A 17,494-nucleotide genomic window follows, 5' to 3' on the forward strand; every position below is an offset into this window, starting at 1 on the left:
TATTTGTCTTTCTGTTCTTCATTGTTAGTGTATAAGAATGCAACTGATTTCTGTACATTGATTTTGTATCCTGCAACTTTGCTGAATTCATGTATCAGTTCTAGCAGACTTTTGGTGGAGTCTATCGGATTTTCCATGTATAATATCATGTCATCTGCAAAAAGCGAAAGCTTGACTTCATCTTTGCCAACTTTGATGCCTTTGATTTCCTTTTGTTGTCTGATTGCTGATGCTAGAACTTCCAGCACTATGTGAAACAACAGCGGTGAGAGTGGGCATCCCTGTCGTGTTCCTGATCTCAGGGAAAAAGCTCTCAGTTTTTCCCCGTTGAGGATGATGTTAGCTGTGGGCTTTTCATAAATGGCTTTTATGATCTTTAAGTATGTTCCTTCTATCCCGACTTTCTCAAGGGTTTTTATTAAGAAAGGGTGCTGGATTTGGTCAAAGGCCTTTTCTGCATCGATTGACAGAATCATATGGTTCTTCTCTCTTTTTTTTCTGTTAATGTGATGTATCACGTTGACTGATTTGCGAATGTTGAACCAGCCCTGCATCCCAGGAATGAACCCCACTTGATTGATCATGGTGAATAATTCTTTTTATATGTCGTTGAATTCGATTTGCTAGTATCTTATTGAGAATTTTTGCATCCATATTCATCAGGGATATTGGCCTGTAGTCCTCTTTTTTTACTGGGTCTCTGTCTGGTTTAGGAACCAAAATAATACTGGCTTCATAGAATGAGTCGGGAAGTTTTCCTTCCCTTTCTATTTCTTGGAATAGCTTGAGAAGGATAGGTATTATCTCTGCTTTAAACATCTGGTAGAACTCCCCTGGGAAGCCATCTGGTCCTGGACTCTTATTTGTTGGGAGATTTTTGATAACCGATTCAATTTCTTCGCTGGTTATGGGTCTGTTCAAGCTTTCTCTTTCCTCCTGATTGAGTTTTGGAAGAGCGTGGGTGTTTAGGAATTTGTCCATTTTATTCCAGGTTGTCCAATTTGTTGGCATATAATTTTTCATAGTATTCCCTGATAATTGTTTGTATCTCTGAGGGATTGGTTGTAATAATCCCATTTTCATTCATGCTTTTATCTATTTGGGTCATCTCCCTTTTCTTTTTGAGAAGCCTGGCTAGAGGTTTGTCAATTTTGTTTATTTTTTCAAAAAACCAACTCTTGGTTTCGGTGATCTGCTCTACAGTTTTTTTAGATTCTATATTGTTTATTTCTGCTCTGATCTTTATTATTTCTCTTCTTCTGCTGGGTTTAGGCTGCCGTTGCTGTTCTGCTTCTATTTCCTTTAGGTGTGCTTTTAGATTTTGTATTTGGGATTTTTCTTGTTTCTTGAGATAGGCCTGGATTGCAATGTATTTTCCTCTCAGGACTGCCTTCGCTGCATCCCAAAGCGTTTGGATTGTTGTATTTTCATTTTCATTTGTTTCCATATATTTTTTAATTTCTTCTCTAATTGCCTGGTTGACCCACTCATTCGTTAGTAGGGTGTTCTTTAACCTCCATGCTTTTGGAGGTTTTCCAGACTTTTTCCTGTGGTTGATTTCAAGCTTCATAGCATTGTGGTCTGAAAGTATGCATGGTATAATTTCAATTCTGGTAAACTTATGAAGGGCTGTTTTGTGACCCAGTATATGATCTATCTTGGAGAATGTTCCATGTGCACTCGAGAAGAAAGTATATTCTGTTGCTTTGGGATGCAGAGTTCTAAATATATCTGTCAAGTCCATCTGATCCAATGTATCATTCAGGGCCCTTGTTTCTTTATTGACCGTGTGTCTAGATGATCTATCCATTTCTGTAAGTGGGGTGTTAAAGTCCCCTGCAATTACCACATTCTTATCAATAAGGTTGCTTGTGTTTATGAGAAATTGTTTTATATATTTGGGGGCTCCGATATTCGGCGCATAGACATTTATAATTGTTAGCTCTTCCTGATGGATAGACCCTGTAATTATTATATAATGCCCTTCTTCATCTCTTGTTACAGCCTTTAATTTAAAGTCTAGTTTGTCTGATATAAGTATGGCTACTCCAGCTTTCTTTTGGCTTCCAGTAGCATGATAAATAGTTCTCCATCCCCTCACTCTCAATCTAAAGGTGTCCTCAGGTCTAAAATGAGTCTCTTGTAGACAGCAAATAGATGGGTCTTGTTATTTTATCCATTTTGATACCCTATATCTTTTGGTTGGTGCATTTAATCCATTTACATTCGGTGTTATTATAGAAAGATAAGGGTTTAGAGTCATTGTGATGTCTGTATATTTTATGCTTGTAGTGATGTCTATTTTTTTAATTTTTTTTTTTCAACGTTTATTTATTTTTGGGACAGAGAGAGACAGAGCATGAACGGGGGAGGGGCAGAGAGAGAGGGAGACACAGAATCGGAAACAGGCTCCAGGCTCCGAGCCATCAGCCCAGAGCCTGACGCGGGGCTCGAACTCACGGACCGCGAGATCGTGACCTGGCTGAAGTCGGACGCTTAACCGACTGCGCCACCCAGGCGCCCCTGTAGTGATGTCTCTTGTACTTTGTCTCACAGGATCCCCCTTAGGATCTCTTGTAGGGCTGGTTTAGTGGTGACAAATTCCTTCAGTTTTTGTTTGTTTGGGAAGACCTTTATCTCTCCTTCTATTCTAAATGACAGACTTGCTGGATAAAGGATTCTAGGCTGCATATTTTTCCTGTTTAGCACACTGAAAATATCGTGCCAATCCTTTCTGGCCTGCCAAGTTTCAAAAGAGAGATCAGTCACGAATCTTATAGGTCTCCCTTTATATGTGAGGGCACGTTTACCCCTTGCTGCTTTCAGAATTTTCTCTTTATCCTTGTATTTTGCCAGTTTCACTATGATATGTCGCGCAGAAGATCGATTCAAGTTACGTCTGAAGGGAGTTCTCTGTGCCTCTTGGATTTCAATGCCTTTTTCCTTCCCCAGTTCAGGGAAGTTCTCAGCTATAATTTCTTCAAGTACCCCTTCAGCACCTTTCCCTCTCTCTTCCTCCTCTGGGATACCAATTATGCGTATATTATGTCTTTTTAGTGTATCACTTAGTTCTCTAATTTTCCCCTCATACTCCTGGATTTTTTTTATCTCTCTTTCTCTCAGCTTCCTCTTTTTCCATAACTTTATCTTCTAGTTCACCTATTCTCTCCTCTGCCTCTTCAACCCGAGCTGTCGTCATTACCATTTTGTTTTGCATTTCGTTTAAAGCGCTTTTCAGCTCCTCGTGACTGTTCCTTAGTCCCTTGATCTCCGTAGCAAGAGATTCTCTGCTGTCCTCTATACTGTTTTCAAGCCCAGCGATTAATTTTATGACTATTATTCTAAATTCACTTTCTTTTATATTATTTAAATCCTTTTGGATCAGCTCATTAGCTGTTGTTATTTCCTGGAGATTCTTCTGAGGGGAATTCTTCCGTTTGGTCATTTTGGATAGTCCCTGGAGTGGTGAGGACCTGCAGGGCACTTCCCCTGTGCTGTGGTGTATAACTGGAGATGGTGGGTGGGGCCGCAGTCAGACCTGATGTCTGCCCCCGGCCCACCGCTGGGGCCACAGTCAGACTGGTGTGTGTCTTCTCTTCCCCTCTCCTAGGGGCGGGATTCACTGTGGGGTGGCGTGGCCCGTCTGGGCTACTTGCACACTGCCAGGCTTGTGGTGCTGGGGATCTGGTGTATTAGCTGGGGTGGGTAGGCAAGGTGCACGGGGGCAGGAGGGGCAGGCTTAGCTCACTTCTCCTTAGGTGATCCACTTCAGGAGGGGCCCTGTGGCAGCGGGAGGGAGTCAGATCCGCTGCCGGAGGTTTGGCTCCGCAGAAGCACAGAGTTGGGTGTTTGCGCCCAGCGAGCAAGTTCCCTGTCAGGAACTGGTTCTCTTTGGGATTTTGGCTGGGGGATGGGCGAGGGAGATGGCGCTGGCGAGCGCCTTTGTTCCCCATCAAGCTGAGCTCTGTCATCCGGGGGCTCAGCAACTCTCCCTCCGTTTGTCCTCCAGCCTTCCCGCTTTCTGAGCAGAGCTGTTAACTTATGACCTCCCAGATGCTAAGTCGCGCTTGCTGTCGGAACACACTCCGTCCAGCCCCTCCGCCTTTGCCAGCCAGACTCCCGTATCAGTTTTGTGCTGATAGCTTAGAGCCTGGAGCCTGCTTCAGATTCTGTGTCTCCCTCTCTCTGCCCCTCTCCTGCTCTTGTGCTAGCTCTCTCTCTCTCTCTCTCTCTCTTTCTGTCTCCCAGAAGTAAGAACATTAAAAAAATTAAAAAAAAGTGTACTAGAAATATGCATAGAGGTCCCCTTGAGTCTTTTGATGAATACAAATCTGAATATGGGTCGAGTAATACCTCACAAAGAATCTAGAAAAAATTTCCAGGGAAGTAATTACTAAGAAGTTGTAAGAGAAACACTCCCTAAAGTTCACATAAGGTCAAAGTGGAGAGACCTCAATGAATAAAGGGGGGCATCAGTAGGGAGTTGAGAGAAGCAGTTCCTTCAAAATGGGCTAAATTAGCTCTAGTGTAAAGGTTACTCAAGGTCTACTCTAAGTGAGCTTTTAAAAACAAACCTCAAAAGGATCAAATTGATCCACAATAACTTGTCTCTCAAAAAAAGTACAATCCTCTAATTAAATACAAAAGAAAAATCCAGCACTCAACAATGTAAAATTCACAATGTTGGATATACAATTTAAAATTTTAAACATACAAGAAAGCAGGAAAATACAATTTATATCCTGGAGAGAAATTAGTCAACAGGAAGAGACTCAGAAATTACAGAGATAAGGGAATTAGTAGACAAGGACCTTAAAACAGCTATTTATAAATATGCTCCATATGTTCAAGGATGTAAAGAAAATATGAACACAGTGAAGAGAGAAATGGACAATTTTTTTCCTGGTCATATATTTTTTAAAGATTTTATTATTTGGAAGGTTTTTTATTTGTAATAGAAGTTCTAGAAATGAAAAAATACAATATTTGAAAAGAAAATTCACTGGATGGGATTAATAGCAATTATATACTGCAGAAGAAAAGATCAATAAAATTGAAGGCAAAGCAAGAGAAACTCTTCAATATGAATCACAGAAATAAAAGACAAAAAAGGGGTCTCTTGGGGTGCCTCAGTGGCTCAGTTGGTTAAGTGTCCAACTTTGGTTCAGGACATGATCTCATGATTCATGAGTTTGAGACCTGCATCAGGCTGGTGCTGACAGTGCAGAGTCGGCTTAGGATTCTCTGTCTCCCCCTCTCTGTGCCCCTCCTCCACTCATGTTCTCTCGCTCTCTCTCTCTCACAGAAATAAATAAAAAAAAAGGGGGGGTTTTAGTGACCTGTGAGACAATACAACAGGTCTAACATAGGTCTAACTGGAGTCTCAGTAGTAGAGGAGAAAAAGAAAGGACAGAAAATAAATAATGGCTGAAATATTTCTAAATTTGATAAAAGCTACAAACCCTCAGATCCCAGAAGCTTTGGGTTCCAAAGAGGATAAACACACACACACGCACAGAAACCACACCAGGGCAAACTATAACCAAGATGCTGAAAACTAGTCACAAAGAGAAATGGTAAAAGCAGCCAGAGGGAAAAAATGCAGGTATTATACAAAGGAACAAAGAGAAGAATGATTACAGAGTTCTCATGAGGAAATATGCCAAGTTCTGAAAGAAACAATTATCAACCTAGAACTTTATATCTTAAAATAGAGAAATATCTTTAAAAATGTCTTTAAAAATTAAGACAAATTAGACTTTTCAAACAAATCTGAGAAAATCTGTTGCAAACAGACCTACATTTTAATACAAAATTAGCTGAAGTTCTTAGGGAAAATGTAACTTTTACCAGATGGAAACCTGGATCTACACAAAGGGTTGAAAAATGCTGGAAAGGATAAATATATGGGTAAATGTAAAAAAATTTTCGAGGTGCCTCGGTGGTTAAGAGTCCAACTCTTGATTTTGGCTCAGGTCATGATCTCATGGTTTGTGGGATTGAGCCCTGCATCGATCTGTGCTGTCAGCACAGAGGCTACTTTGGATTCTATTTCTCTCTCTCTCTGTGCCTCTCTTCTCCCCTCCTCTCTCTCTCTCTAAATGAATGAATGAATGAATGAATAAATAAATAAATTTTTCTTACTTATCTTTTAATTTCTTTAAATGATAATTTAGGGCCGCATTGGGAGCAGCATGTCCAGTGGTGGCTGCATATGTGCTGACTGCAAAGGAGTGCCACTAAAGCCCATGGAGGAATGAGGGAGGCTGTCAGCCTGGTGGCAGAGTAATAAGTGGAGCAACACAGTCCAGTCAAAAGGTGGCACAGCTCAGGTCGGGGCACTGGGTGTATGGTCCAAAGCTGCTCATATCTGGGGCATTCTAGTCTGAGCACTGTGTCCTGTGGCTGGTATGAGTAGCTATCTAGCCTCCCTGCACCCCCTGATGGGGCCCATACAACAGGTTCCCCTACTTTGAGACTTCTTGCCTGGTCAGGCTCTTGATCTTCTCTTCCATCCCTTCATTTGTTTTTCAGCTCTTTGCTCTGAAGTGCTGGCACCATGACCAGTTCCTGTACTCCCTAAACACAAGAGGGACATGGAAAAAGTATCCTTAGCTATACCTTCTATAATCTCTATAACTTTTTGTATTGTTTAGTAAATCATTATTTTGAAATCCCAGAATTTTGCTTCCACTTAGATAGAAACATAAGAATATGGATTGTTGGCTTAATAAAATGAGATTAGAAGGCTTGCTGTCTCAAACCAGAGCTGTAACATCTATGTTTAAAGAAGCTGAAAAAGATGAAACTGAAGTATCAGGGAGGGCTTTGACTCATGGTAGGAAGACATTGACTTCAAAGACATGGTTAAATTGTAAGCAAAGAATGAAATTATGATTAAAATTACCTTTATATATGTAATTAATTTACCTTATAGTGTCTTACGCATGGAACATTTTCATATAATTTCAGAATAATTTGCTACTTAAGTTGCAGCATCATTTTTAGATCATTTATTCATAAAGGGAAAGAAATGGGATATTTTAAGTGTAGACATGATGAGCTTATTAAAAATCAAAAGTTTTTAAGAGTTTTTCAAACTAGAATAAGTCACTGAAGCATCTTATGCACAAGCCATCAGACTACATAGACTGGGGCAATGCACATAATAGTTTAGAGATCAATAAAGCTTTGAATAGTTGACATTGCTCAATGCCTATTGAATGAAAAGTTAGTAAAATAACCATAGTAATGCCTCTTTTCAATGGCACGGTAACTTGTTTATTTAAACATTTAGCTCTAAACATGAAGACTTAATCATTATCTTATTCGCATAATTATACTTCACTTTACAGACAAGTTTACAAATGTGGCTGGACTGGTTTGGCTTGCAGTCATGTGGTATCAGCAGTGACTAGTCTTTGAAGAAGTCTTTTTCTTTGTGCATGGTTGACAACAAACACAAGTGGTACTGAAATATTAAAGTGCTGAACAACTTGTTTGAATCTCATGGTTTCTCCTGGAGCAACTTTGTTTATATTTGCATGGAGGTACAAAAGCAATAGTAGGTAAAACTGCAGCTACCATGATATAAATTAAGGCAGTAGAACCAAAGTATACCAATAGTTACTGTATTCTTTATACTGCCATGTAATCACATTAAAAAATTCAATTTCAGTTAAGAATGTCCTTGGTGAAGCACTAAAAATTATTAAATCTTGATCCTGGATTTAATATTCTGTGTCACAAAATAGGAGGTACAAAAAAGGTGCTTCTGTTATAAACTACACTATTGTGGTTGTATTGAGAATGACATACCTGTAATTAAGTCGTGGCTTAACTAGCCACTTTTCATGGAATACCATTTTTTTTTAAATTTTTTTTCAACGTTTATTTATTTTTGGGACAGAGAGAGACAGAGCATGAACGGGGGAGGGGCAGAGAGAGAGGGAGACACAGAATCGGAAGCAGGCTCCAGGCTCCGAGCCATCAGCCCAGAGCCCGACGCGGGGCTCGAACTCACGGACCGCGAGATCGTGACCTGGCTGAAGTCGGATGCTCAACCGACTGCGCCACCCAGGCGCCCCTGGAATACCATTTTTACTTGGGAGAAAAACTGATAGAAAAACCATCATTAAATACTTGGGTATTTGGCAGATACTTCTCAAAAATGAAGTGAGCCTTTAGGATAAACAATGGACATAATTTTTTGCCAATAATGGTATTTACATTTTTGAGTGAAAATTAAAATTTTGGAAAACTTCATTTTGCCATTGTAAGCTTAACAGCTTTGCCAAACTTAAGCTTTGTTTCAATGAGATTAGTGCTGATATTAATGTAATTTTTGACAGTGCAAAAAATGTTTCAGCATTTGAAATATTCACATAATTTAGTGAACCAATATTTTCCAAATAGTCGATATGTACAAGATGGGCCAAATACCTATTCAAAGTACAAGATGACAAATGAATTTTAATGTAACAGTATATAAAAATTCACTGATACAGTTTCAGATTCCACACAGCATTAACCTTTAAGAAACTACCATTTGTAGACTTTTTGTGTAGTAGCAAAGAATATCCACAATTATCTGTAAAGGTTATTGAAATACTCTTCCCTTTTCCAACTACATATCTATGTGAAGGTGGATTTTCTTCATATACTTTAAGAAAAACAACATAACACATTGTAGAAGCTGGTATGAGAGATAACCTGTCATTTATTAAGCCAGACATTATAGAGATATGCAAAAATATATAGCAATGACATTCTTTTCATGAAATATTTTTGACTTGGAAAGTAGAGTTATTTTTAATTTTTTTAATGTTTATTTATTTTTGAGATAGAGAGAGACAGAGCATGAATGGGGGAGGGTCAGAGAGAGGGAGACACAGAATCCGAAACAGGCTCCAGGCTCTGAGCTGTCAGCACAGAGCCCGATGCGTGGCCCGAACTCACTGACCGCGAGATCATGACCTGAGCCGAAGTCGGCCCGCCTGACCGACTGAGCCACCCAGGCGCCCCAGAAAGTAGAGTTATTTTTAAAAAATCATAACATGTTATCTGTGCTAATGTATACTGGGTTTATTTTTCTTATTTTAAATAATAAATGTTTAAAATTCTTTTTAAATATATTGACTGTTTAAAGCAAGACAATAACAATGTATCGTGGGTTTATAACACCTGCAAATGTAAAATATATGACTACAATAGCACAAGGGAAGGAAAAGAGAAAAATGGAAGAACATTGTAATAAGGGCGCTATATTACACATTAAATAGTGTAATACTATTTGAAGGTAGAATATGATAAGTTAGAAATGTATACTGTAAACCCCTGAGCAACCATGAAAAATCAAAACAAACAGTTATAGATAATAGACAAATAATGGACACGAATGGAACCTTAAAAATACTCATTTAATTGAAAAAGGCAAGAAAATAGAAACAGGGAATAGATGGGAAAATAGAAAACAAATAGGAAGATGGACTTAAATATAAACATATAAATAATTTATGCAAACATAAGTGGTGTAGGCACTCTAGCCAAAAGGCAGAGACTGTCAGACTAGACTGGATAAAAAATCATGACCCAACTATACGTGGTCTATGAGAAATTCAATTTATTTATTTTTTTAATTTTTTTAACGTTTATTTATTTTTGAGACAGAGAGAGACAGAGCATGAACAGGGGAGGGTCAGAGAGAGAGGGAGACACAGAATTTGAAACAGGCTCCAGGCTCTGAGCGGTCAGCACGGAGCCTGACGCGGGGCTCGAACTCACAGACCGCGAGATCATGACCTGAGCCGAAGTCGGATGCTCAACTGACTGAGCCACCCAGGCGCCCCAAGAAATTCAATTTAGATATGGAAACACAAATAGGTTAAAAGTAAAAGAACAGATGAAGATATACCTCACAAATAATAATAATAATCACACCACTCAAATAATAATAAAATCGGCACAGATGTGACAATATTAAAATCAGACAAAGTAGACTTCAGAGCAAGGAATATTACCAGAGATAAAGAGCAGTATTTCATAATAATAAGAGGGTCAATTCATCAAGAAGATATAACAACCCTAAATGTGTATATATCTAGTAACAAAGCTTCAAAAATACATGAAGCCCAAACCAACATAAGTGAAAGGAAAAATTACCAAATCCAAATCATGGTTGGAGATTTCAACTTTCTTGACAAATGACAGAAGAAGCAGACAAAATCCATAGGGATATAGAAGACATAAATAACACTCTCAACTAACCTGACCTAATTGATAATGATAAAAAATGTTGTCCAATAACAGTAAAATACACATTCTTTGCAAACTGCACATGAAACATTCACCAAGATAGATCCTATGCTGGGTTGTAAAACAAACTCCAATAAATATAAAATGACTGAAATCACACAAAGTATGTTCTTTGAGCACAACAGAATTAAACTAAAATGAAGGTAAATAGATATCTGGAATGTCCTGAAATATTTGGAAATTAATTTTTAAAAACCCATGCTTCTAAATAACTCATCAAAGAAGAAAATTAGAAAATATTCTGAACCAACTGAAAATGAAAACATCAAAATCTCTGGGATGCAGCTATAGCAATGCTTAGATGAAAATTTATAGCATAAAATTCTTGTATTAGAAAAGAAGAAAGGTTTAAAATCAATAAACTAGGCTTCTATCACAAGAGACTAGAAAAAGAACTAAAAGTCAATACAAAGTTAGTAGAAGGAAGGAAATAACAAAGATATGAACAGAATAATAAAATAGAAAAGAGAAAAATGAAGTCAATGAAAAAGCTGATTCTTTGAAAAAAAAATACAGTTCAATAAAACTGATAAATCACAAGTTAAAATGATCAAGAAAAACAGGAACAGAATACTAGGAATGGAAGAAGGGATATCACTACAGCTTCTACAGACATTAAAACAATAATAAAAGAATATTATGAGTGGGCAAATTCCTCAAAGACAAATTATCAACATGGAAGCAAGAAGAAATAGAAAATCTGAATAGCTATGTAACTATTAAAGAAATAGAATTCATAATTAAACACCTTCCCACAAAGAAAACTCCATACTCAAATGTTTCACTGGTGAATTCTATCAAATACTTAAGTAAGAAATAGTATAAATTTTACAAACTTTTTCAGAAAAAAAGAGGAGGTGGGGACACTTCCCAAGTCATTTTATAAGATCAACATTGCCTTGATATCAAAACCAGACAAAGACATTACAAGAAAAGAAAACAAGTCAACATCCCTCATCAACATTGACACAAAAATCCAAACTGAATCCAGCAATACATAAAAAGGATAATATACCATGACAAACTAGGGTTTATTCCAACAATGCAAGGTTTGTTTAACATTTAAAAAGCAATAATTAATGCAATTTACTGTATTAACAGAATAAGAGGACTCCATATGATCATTTCAATAGATGAGGAAAAAGCATTTGACAAAGTTTAACACTTATTTGTGAGGAAATTCTCAGTATATTAGGATTAGAAGGGAACTTCCTCAACCTAATATAGAACATGTATGAAAAAACCAACAGCTAACATCATGCTTCATGGTAAAAGATTAAGTGCTTCCCCCTATGATCGGGAACAAGACAAGGATGTTTGCTCTAACCACTTCTATTCAACATCATATTGGAGGTCCCAACCAGTGTAATAAGGCAAGAAAAAGAAATAAAAGTCATAAAGATTGTAAAGGAATAAGTAAAACTTTCTTTATTCACAGATGACATGTTTGTATACATGAAATATGCTAATGAATCTACAAAAAGCTACTAGAGCTAAAGAGTTTAGCAATGATACATTATTCAAGATCAATATAAAATCAATTGTATTTCTATATTCTAGCAACAAACAATTGGAAATTGAAATTTAAAAATACCATTTATAATAACATCAAAATCATGAAATACTTAAGGGTAAATATAACAAAATTTGTGCAAGACTTGTTCACTGAAAAGTATAAATGAAAATTTGAAATTAAAAACTTAAGAAAATGGAGAGATATAGCAAATTTTTGGATTGAGAGATTAAATATTGTTAAGATGTTATTCCTCCCCAAAATTGATCTATAGATTCAGTACAATCTACAGATGCACTGCAAGACTGTTTTACACCAGTAACATACACTTGTATATAAATCTACACTTGTATATAAATCATTATTTTCAATGGCTACATATATTTCCTCATATGAATCATGCATAGTTTATCCAACCAGTCCATCAGAAATGGTCTGGTTAAGTAAATATTTTTCACTCACTAAATTTTGTTACTAAATCTATCTGATTCAGGTATATACATATCCCTGATATATATGCACATACATATACATATATGTATATATGAATATATTATATAACATAACTGCCATACTCTATCCTAGATCATAGGATCCAAATAGTATTACTGGATTACAGAACATTCTTTTTTTTTTTTTTTTTAATTTTTTTTTTCAACGTTTATTTATTTTTGGGACAGAGAGAGACAGAGCATGAACGGGGGAGGGGCAGAGAGAGAGGGAGACACAGAATCGGAAACAGGCTCCAGGCTCTGAGCCATCAGCCCAGAGCCTGACGCGGGGCTCGAACTCCCGGACTGCGAGATCGTGACCTGGCTGAAGTCAGACGCTTAACCGACTGCGCCACCCAGGCGCCCCCCGGATTACAGAACATTCTTATATATGATAGTCCATAAGCTTTATTACATGGAGTGGGTAATCTGCTAAAGTAGCCTTGTACTGGTCTTTTTATGGGACCTCATGCCACCTTTGGGCTTTCTCTATGGTAGAGATACCTGAGCCAGTCTATGGGCAGATTCCCTTCCTCTCTTTCCAACCTGGGCTCAGATCTTCTTCCAGCTGGGATTGCTTCCTTACTCCATGCCTGGCTGGCAAACTTGGCTCCCTAATTCCTGAGCTGGGACCAACTCCCTGATCACTGGCTTTATGACATCACTGGTTTTATATCTCATGAGAACTATGACTGAAATCTCACCATTAATTACTTCTAATATTTGTGCTAGACTTGTCTTCTCAACTCCCTTCCCTCAGTTGGCAATCTCGTGTTTTCCCATGGGCACATCTGTTTCCTACAGCTGGGATACCTGGTACTTCTTGCAAAGGATGGGTATTTGCTACTGGAAGTCTTTTCAGCAAAAGGCTTCTAATTCTTCCATCTTAAAAAGAGTTGTACCATGTGAATGTTGAGATCCTTATTATTAAAACACTCATTTATTCAGTTGTTCATTCAAACAATGAACACCAACAAGATGGGTGGCTGATATTGTGCTAAGCACTGAGGGGGAATACAGACAACCAAAATACAGATGACCAAATGAATAGTATAGACTATGTTATAGGAGTGTATTGGAACCTCTTAACAGGTTTGTCTTTCTCAAGTCTCTCTCTTTTGCAATCTGTCTTCTGTGTGCTACTGAGTAAGCTTTCTAAAAACCAAAGTTCATCTGTTTTCACAGAAATAAAGTATACACTCTTTAGTGCAGTGTTCAAGGCTCTTCATAATGTGGCTCCAATTTTCATTCAAGCCTTAATCCTTCCCACTCTCCCTTAGGAACTCTATGTTCTACTACTTTATCAAACTTCTCACTGGTCCCATGAGGAACCAGGTCCTTTCCAATCCCACTTCCCTTTGCCTAGAATGTCTTTCCCTCTTCTTTACCTGTCAAACTCTCAATCAACCTCCATGATTTAGTTCAAAGTCTTGGTGAAACATTTCTTCTATTCTCCTCAACTGTCCTGGATTTGAGCACATTGTTCTGTCACCTTTATCAGATGGTGAAATTTTTGAGGGCACTGGTTTTACTTGCTAGTCTTTGTATCTCTGAATTCAAGTCTGAATAAGGCCTGGCAAGTAGTAGGGATGCAATGAATATTTGTTAAATGAATGAAGGAATAACTGAATATGAAGGAAGAGCTCAAAGGGCCTTGGTATATTTAGGTAAGGGATTTTTTAAAGGCATGGGGCTTGAAGCTAGACCTAGGAAGACAATAGAGAGATGGAGAAAGAGCATTTGGAAGAGGAAGATTATTATCCCAGGACATAGAAGAAGAAAAGCCCAAGACTGAAAGTGAAGACAGTGGTGGTGGGGGGTGGTCAGCCAGACTGCAGCTGACTGCTGCACTATCTTGACCTTTTCACTGACTAGATTTCTCAATTATATTTTCAGCTCCTGGAGGACGGGGTATTTTGTACACTCCTTTGAATCCCTTTCATATTTGATGCACATCTCCACAGTCATTGTTCCTACTGTCTTGTGTTTCTTACTCTGCTCTGTAACATAATTATTTGTATATCTACATACCTCTCCAGAACTTATACCAGCCTCCCTCCCAGGCTGCTTGAGGTAGGGGATGAGATGAGGTTTCAGTGTCTTTGAATTTTCCAAGACACCTATCCTAGTGCCTGGCACACAATGGGTGCTCAGTAAATATTTTTTGACCTATCATTTGTTGATCTGATTACACAGAACCACAAGGATATTTGTGTGCAACTATGTATTGTGGCACAAAACTTATATATGTCTTCACACTGTGCAGTCTATTTTTGGCAATTTTCATTAAAATGTTATCTTATTGTACAAGGAAGACTGTCATTTCAATTTTCTTCTTTGTTCCTTCTTGGATGACTCACATTTCTTGTACCAGAAGGATATGACAGAAGGGATTCGAAAAGGGTTTGGACACATTTATGAATGACAAAGTCATAAATGTCTGGGTATAAGGAGTTGTTAGGAGCATGCAAAGGGGAAGGAGAAAACTTGCATTTTACAAGTGCCTATCATGTGCCAAGAACTGTGTTAGGCAATTGGCATACATTGTATATTATTTAATCTGGCAGAATATGCCAGCATAAAGATAGGACATGTCTATCTATAAGGCCAAGCCCACATCCATTCAGGCACATAGTTTCTCCAGGTACCAGAGGCAGTATTCATCTTTATTAAAATTTTATCAACCTTTTAAGACAGATGAATCTATGGATTTGCACTGTTTCCTAGGAACAGAACACTCATTCTCAATTCAAGCTCCTATAGTTTAAAACTTTTTTGACATAACTTGATCAGTTTTAAAGTCTCAATACTTTAAATTACAATGCAATCTGAGATAGTCCCACAGCAATAACAGCGATTACATTTGTTCACAAATGTAATTTGTTTGCTTATCTTTATATTTCATAAAGCTTCCAAATACTGAACAAAGGTAAGTCAAGTCAAGAAAAGAAACTTCTATTAACCCTGACACCAGCAAATTGTCTCAAATTATAGCATGCCTTCAATTTGTATTCTAAACACGTTGAGTGATTTTTCAGAGATACATATTATACCTCATTTGTGGTTAGAAGAAAATTGGAAGGAAATTCGTTTAGGTTGTTTCTAATTTTTAAAAAATAATAGTAACTTTAAAAAGAATAATGTTCCCAAGTATACAGATTCTGCATCTGGTAGGAATAAAAACATAACCAAAGTACCATCTCTACTCCTGGGAATGGCTTGAGAAAGTGGGGCTGCAGGTACTGGTTCACACATTGGCTTCATTATAAGTCACATAATCTAAGGTCTACAACTACACATCTTGATCTGTGATAACATGCTTCCTGCCAAGTGTGGGGGTGGGTGGGAAGAGAAGGAATACACCTTCAGATAAGGGATAATCAGTATACTCACAGGTCTCAGACAGCTTTCTGTTAACCTGTTTTGGGAAAACTAAAATAGACATCTTTGCTCCGGGAAGTGTAAAGCCCATCTCATATGACTAAAGAAAATGGTAAAGGTTCAAATGACCTTTCACATGGCACCTCTGTGGGCCACTAATCACTGGAAAAACACCAGACATGTCTTTGTGGTGATTATGTGTTTCTTAACTTTTATGTTAGTCAAAGAAAACTGAAAGACCAGGACTGACCCCAAAGAACACAGGTGTGACATCCACCTATGGGACTTTTTAAAGATAGACAAGAACCCAGCTTATGTGTTTAAAATATTTCCCCTTCTTTTTTGAGACTAGGGGATGAAAATATGCACGTATTCCAAAGAGTTCTTTGTGTGAACAGGTGACCCCTTCCCACAGTCTCTGTGATTAATTGAGAAATTAAAGTTAGTTGGCCTTTGAGATCTCTTGTAAAAAAGGCAGAAGGTCTTGGATATTTTGGAACAAGAGTCCACTATTCTGCCAAGACAGTGTGTTATTGTTATTGGAGTGTCTCTCAACAAAATGGTATTGAGTGGTGAGGACGTGATTTTGATTAGGTGGAATGACTCAGCTCTTCCCCTTAAAGAAGAGAGGACTTGTCAGAGCCTTACTTACCTCATGATCTGGGATCTCAGAGGATAGTGTTTTCCCTAGGATGACCCCGGTCAAGTATGTCCAGCATCGAGCCGTGTTGGCAAGGTTATAGCCTCCTGTCTCCATCAAGAATTGTGAAGTTAGGAAAGAACAGTCACAAAACAGCAGGAGAGGGAAGGAGGGTAAGGAAGGAGAGAAAAATGTTTTAATAAAAGGGCTAAAAAGACAACTCCAACTTGCAGAACTTCACCTAAACATCCCTTTATGCTGTTTTTGAACCATCTAGTAGGTGGACTTTAGTGGATTAGTCAGACCATGCACAGTGTGGAACTGGGAAGTCTAAGGCCTACAAAGATTAAAGAGGCCCTCATCTCTGAACAAATATGCACCTGAGGACTCCAAGCTCCTGAATTTCATCAAGTCATCAGCAAGACTGAGATCCCTGGAATCCAGATCTCTTGAGGTGACCTACCCAACATGAAGGTCTCTCTGTGATGAAATTTGCAACAATTCTATAAAATGGCTGCTGGATATGATTTGTATGTTAAAGCTATTGGCAGATATAGCCCCATAAGTATCCAGGAAAGAGAAATGGAAAATGTTGGCAGAAATAGACTTCCTTCTTTCAATATCAGCATTCCTTTTCTCCACAAAACACAGGCCTAGTGGCAGAGATCAACGAGAATGAGATGAGGGAAGGGACTGTTGATTGATGCTCTGACCCATCTCATCAGGTTCTGTCACAGTCAGCCAGCAGCCATATTATACTGGCTAATAATCAGCATATTTCTGCACTGAATAGATGTGTTCTGCCATGCAAGCATTAGAACATCGGCCTTTAGCTAAATTCCAAGAGTGTAAGGATGAAATGGAATGATTTCTTAAGCTCAGTGCAGCCTGAGGGAAATAGAAGCTGGTCTATTTTAGGTAGGGTAACCATATAATTTATTGTCCAAGTGGTACACTTTTAACAGTAAAAGGGACACTATTAATAATTACACTGGGATAACATGTATAAATTGGGACATATGGTCACCTTTCTCTTAAGCCTTGAAAGCCTTACTCTTTTAAAGGCCAGGGATAGTGGGTGTTTTAGAATATGTCATTTAGGCCTCAATGGGGTCAAATGAAGCTTGGGGACATGGTTATCTCCACTAATTGTCT

General features: G+C 38.1%; 1 protein-coding gene across 11 annotated transcripts in view; it reads right to left on the minus strand.

Moving 5' to 3' along the window:
* Positions 1-17,494, minus strand: part of HDAC8 (histone deacetylase 8) — a 243,617-nt gene that overhangs the window by 127,345 nt on the left and 98,778 nt on the right. For 9 of the 11 annotated variants that reach the window (XM_045472535.1, XM_045472534.1, XM_045472538.1 and 6 more), the window contains one exon: positions 16,352-16,446. In XM_045472535.1, the coding sequence (XP_045328491.1) occupies positions 16,352-16,446 (95 nt within the window). Of the gene's footprint in view, positions 1-6,076; positions 6,580-12,459; positions 14,683-16,351; positions 16,447-17,494 lie in introns of those variants that run through there. The other 2 variants (XM_045472542.1, XM_045472543.1) reach the window with 2 other exon arrangements.

This window comes from Leopardus geoffroyi, chromosome X (assembly GCF_018350155.1).
Source record: "Leopardus geoffroyi isolate Oge1 chromosome X, O.geoffroyi_Oge1_pat1.0, whole genome shotgun sequence".
Lineage (NCBI taxonomy): Eukaryota > Metazoa > Chordata > Mammalia > Carnivora > Felidae > Leopardus > Leopardus geoffroyi.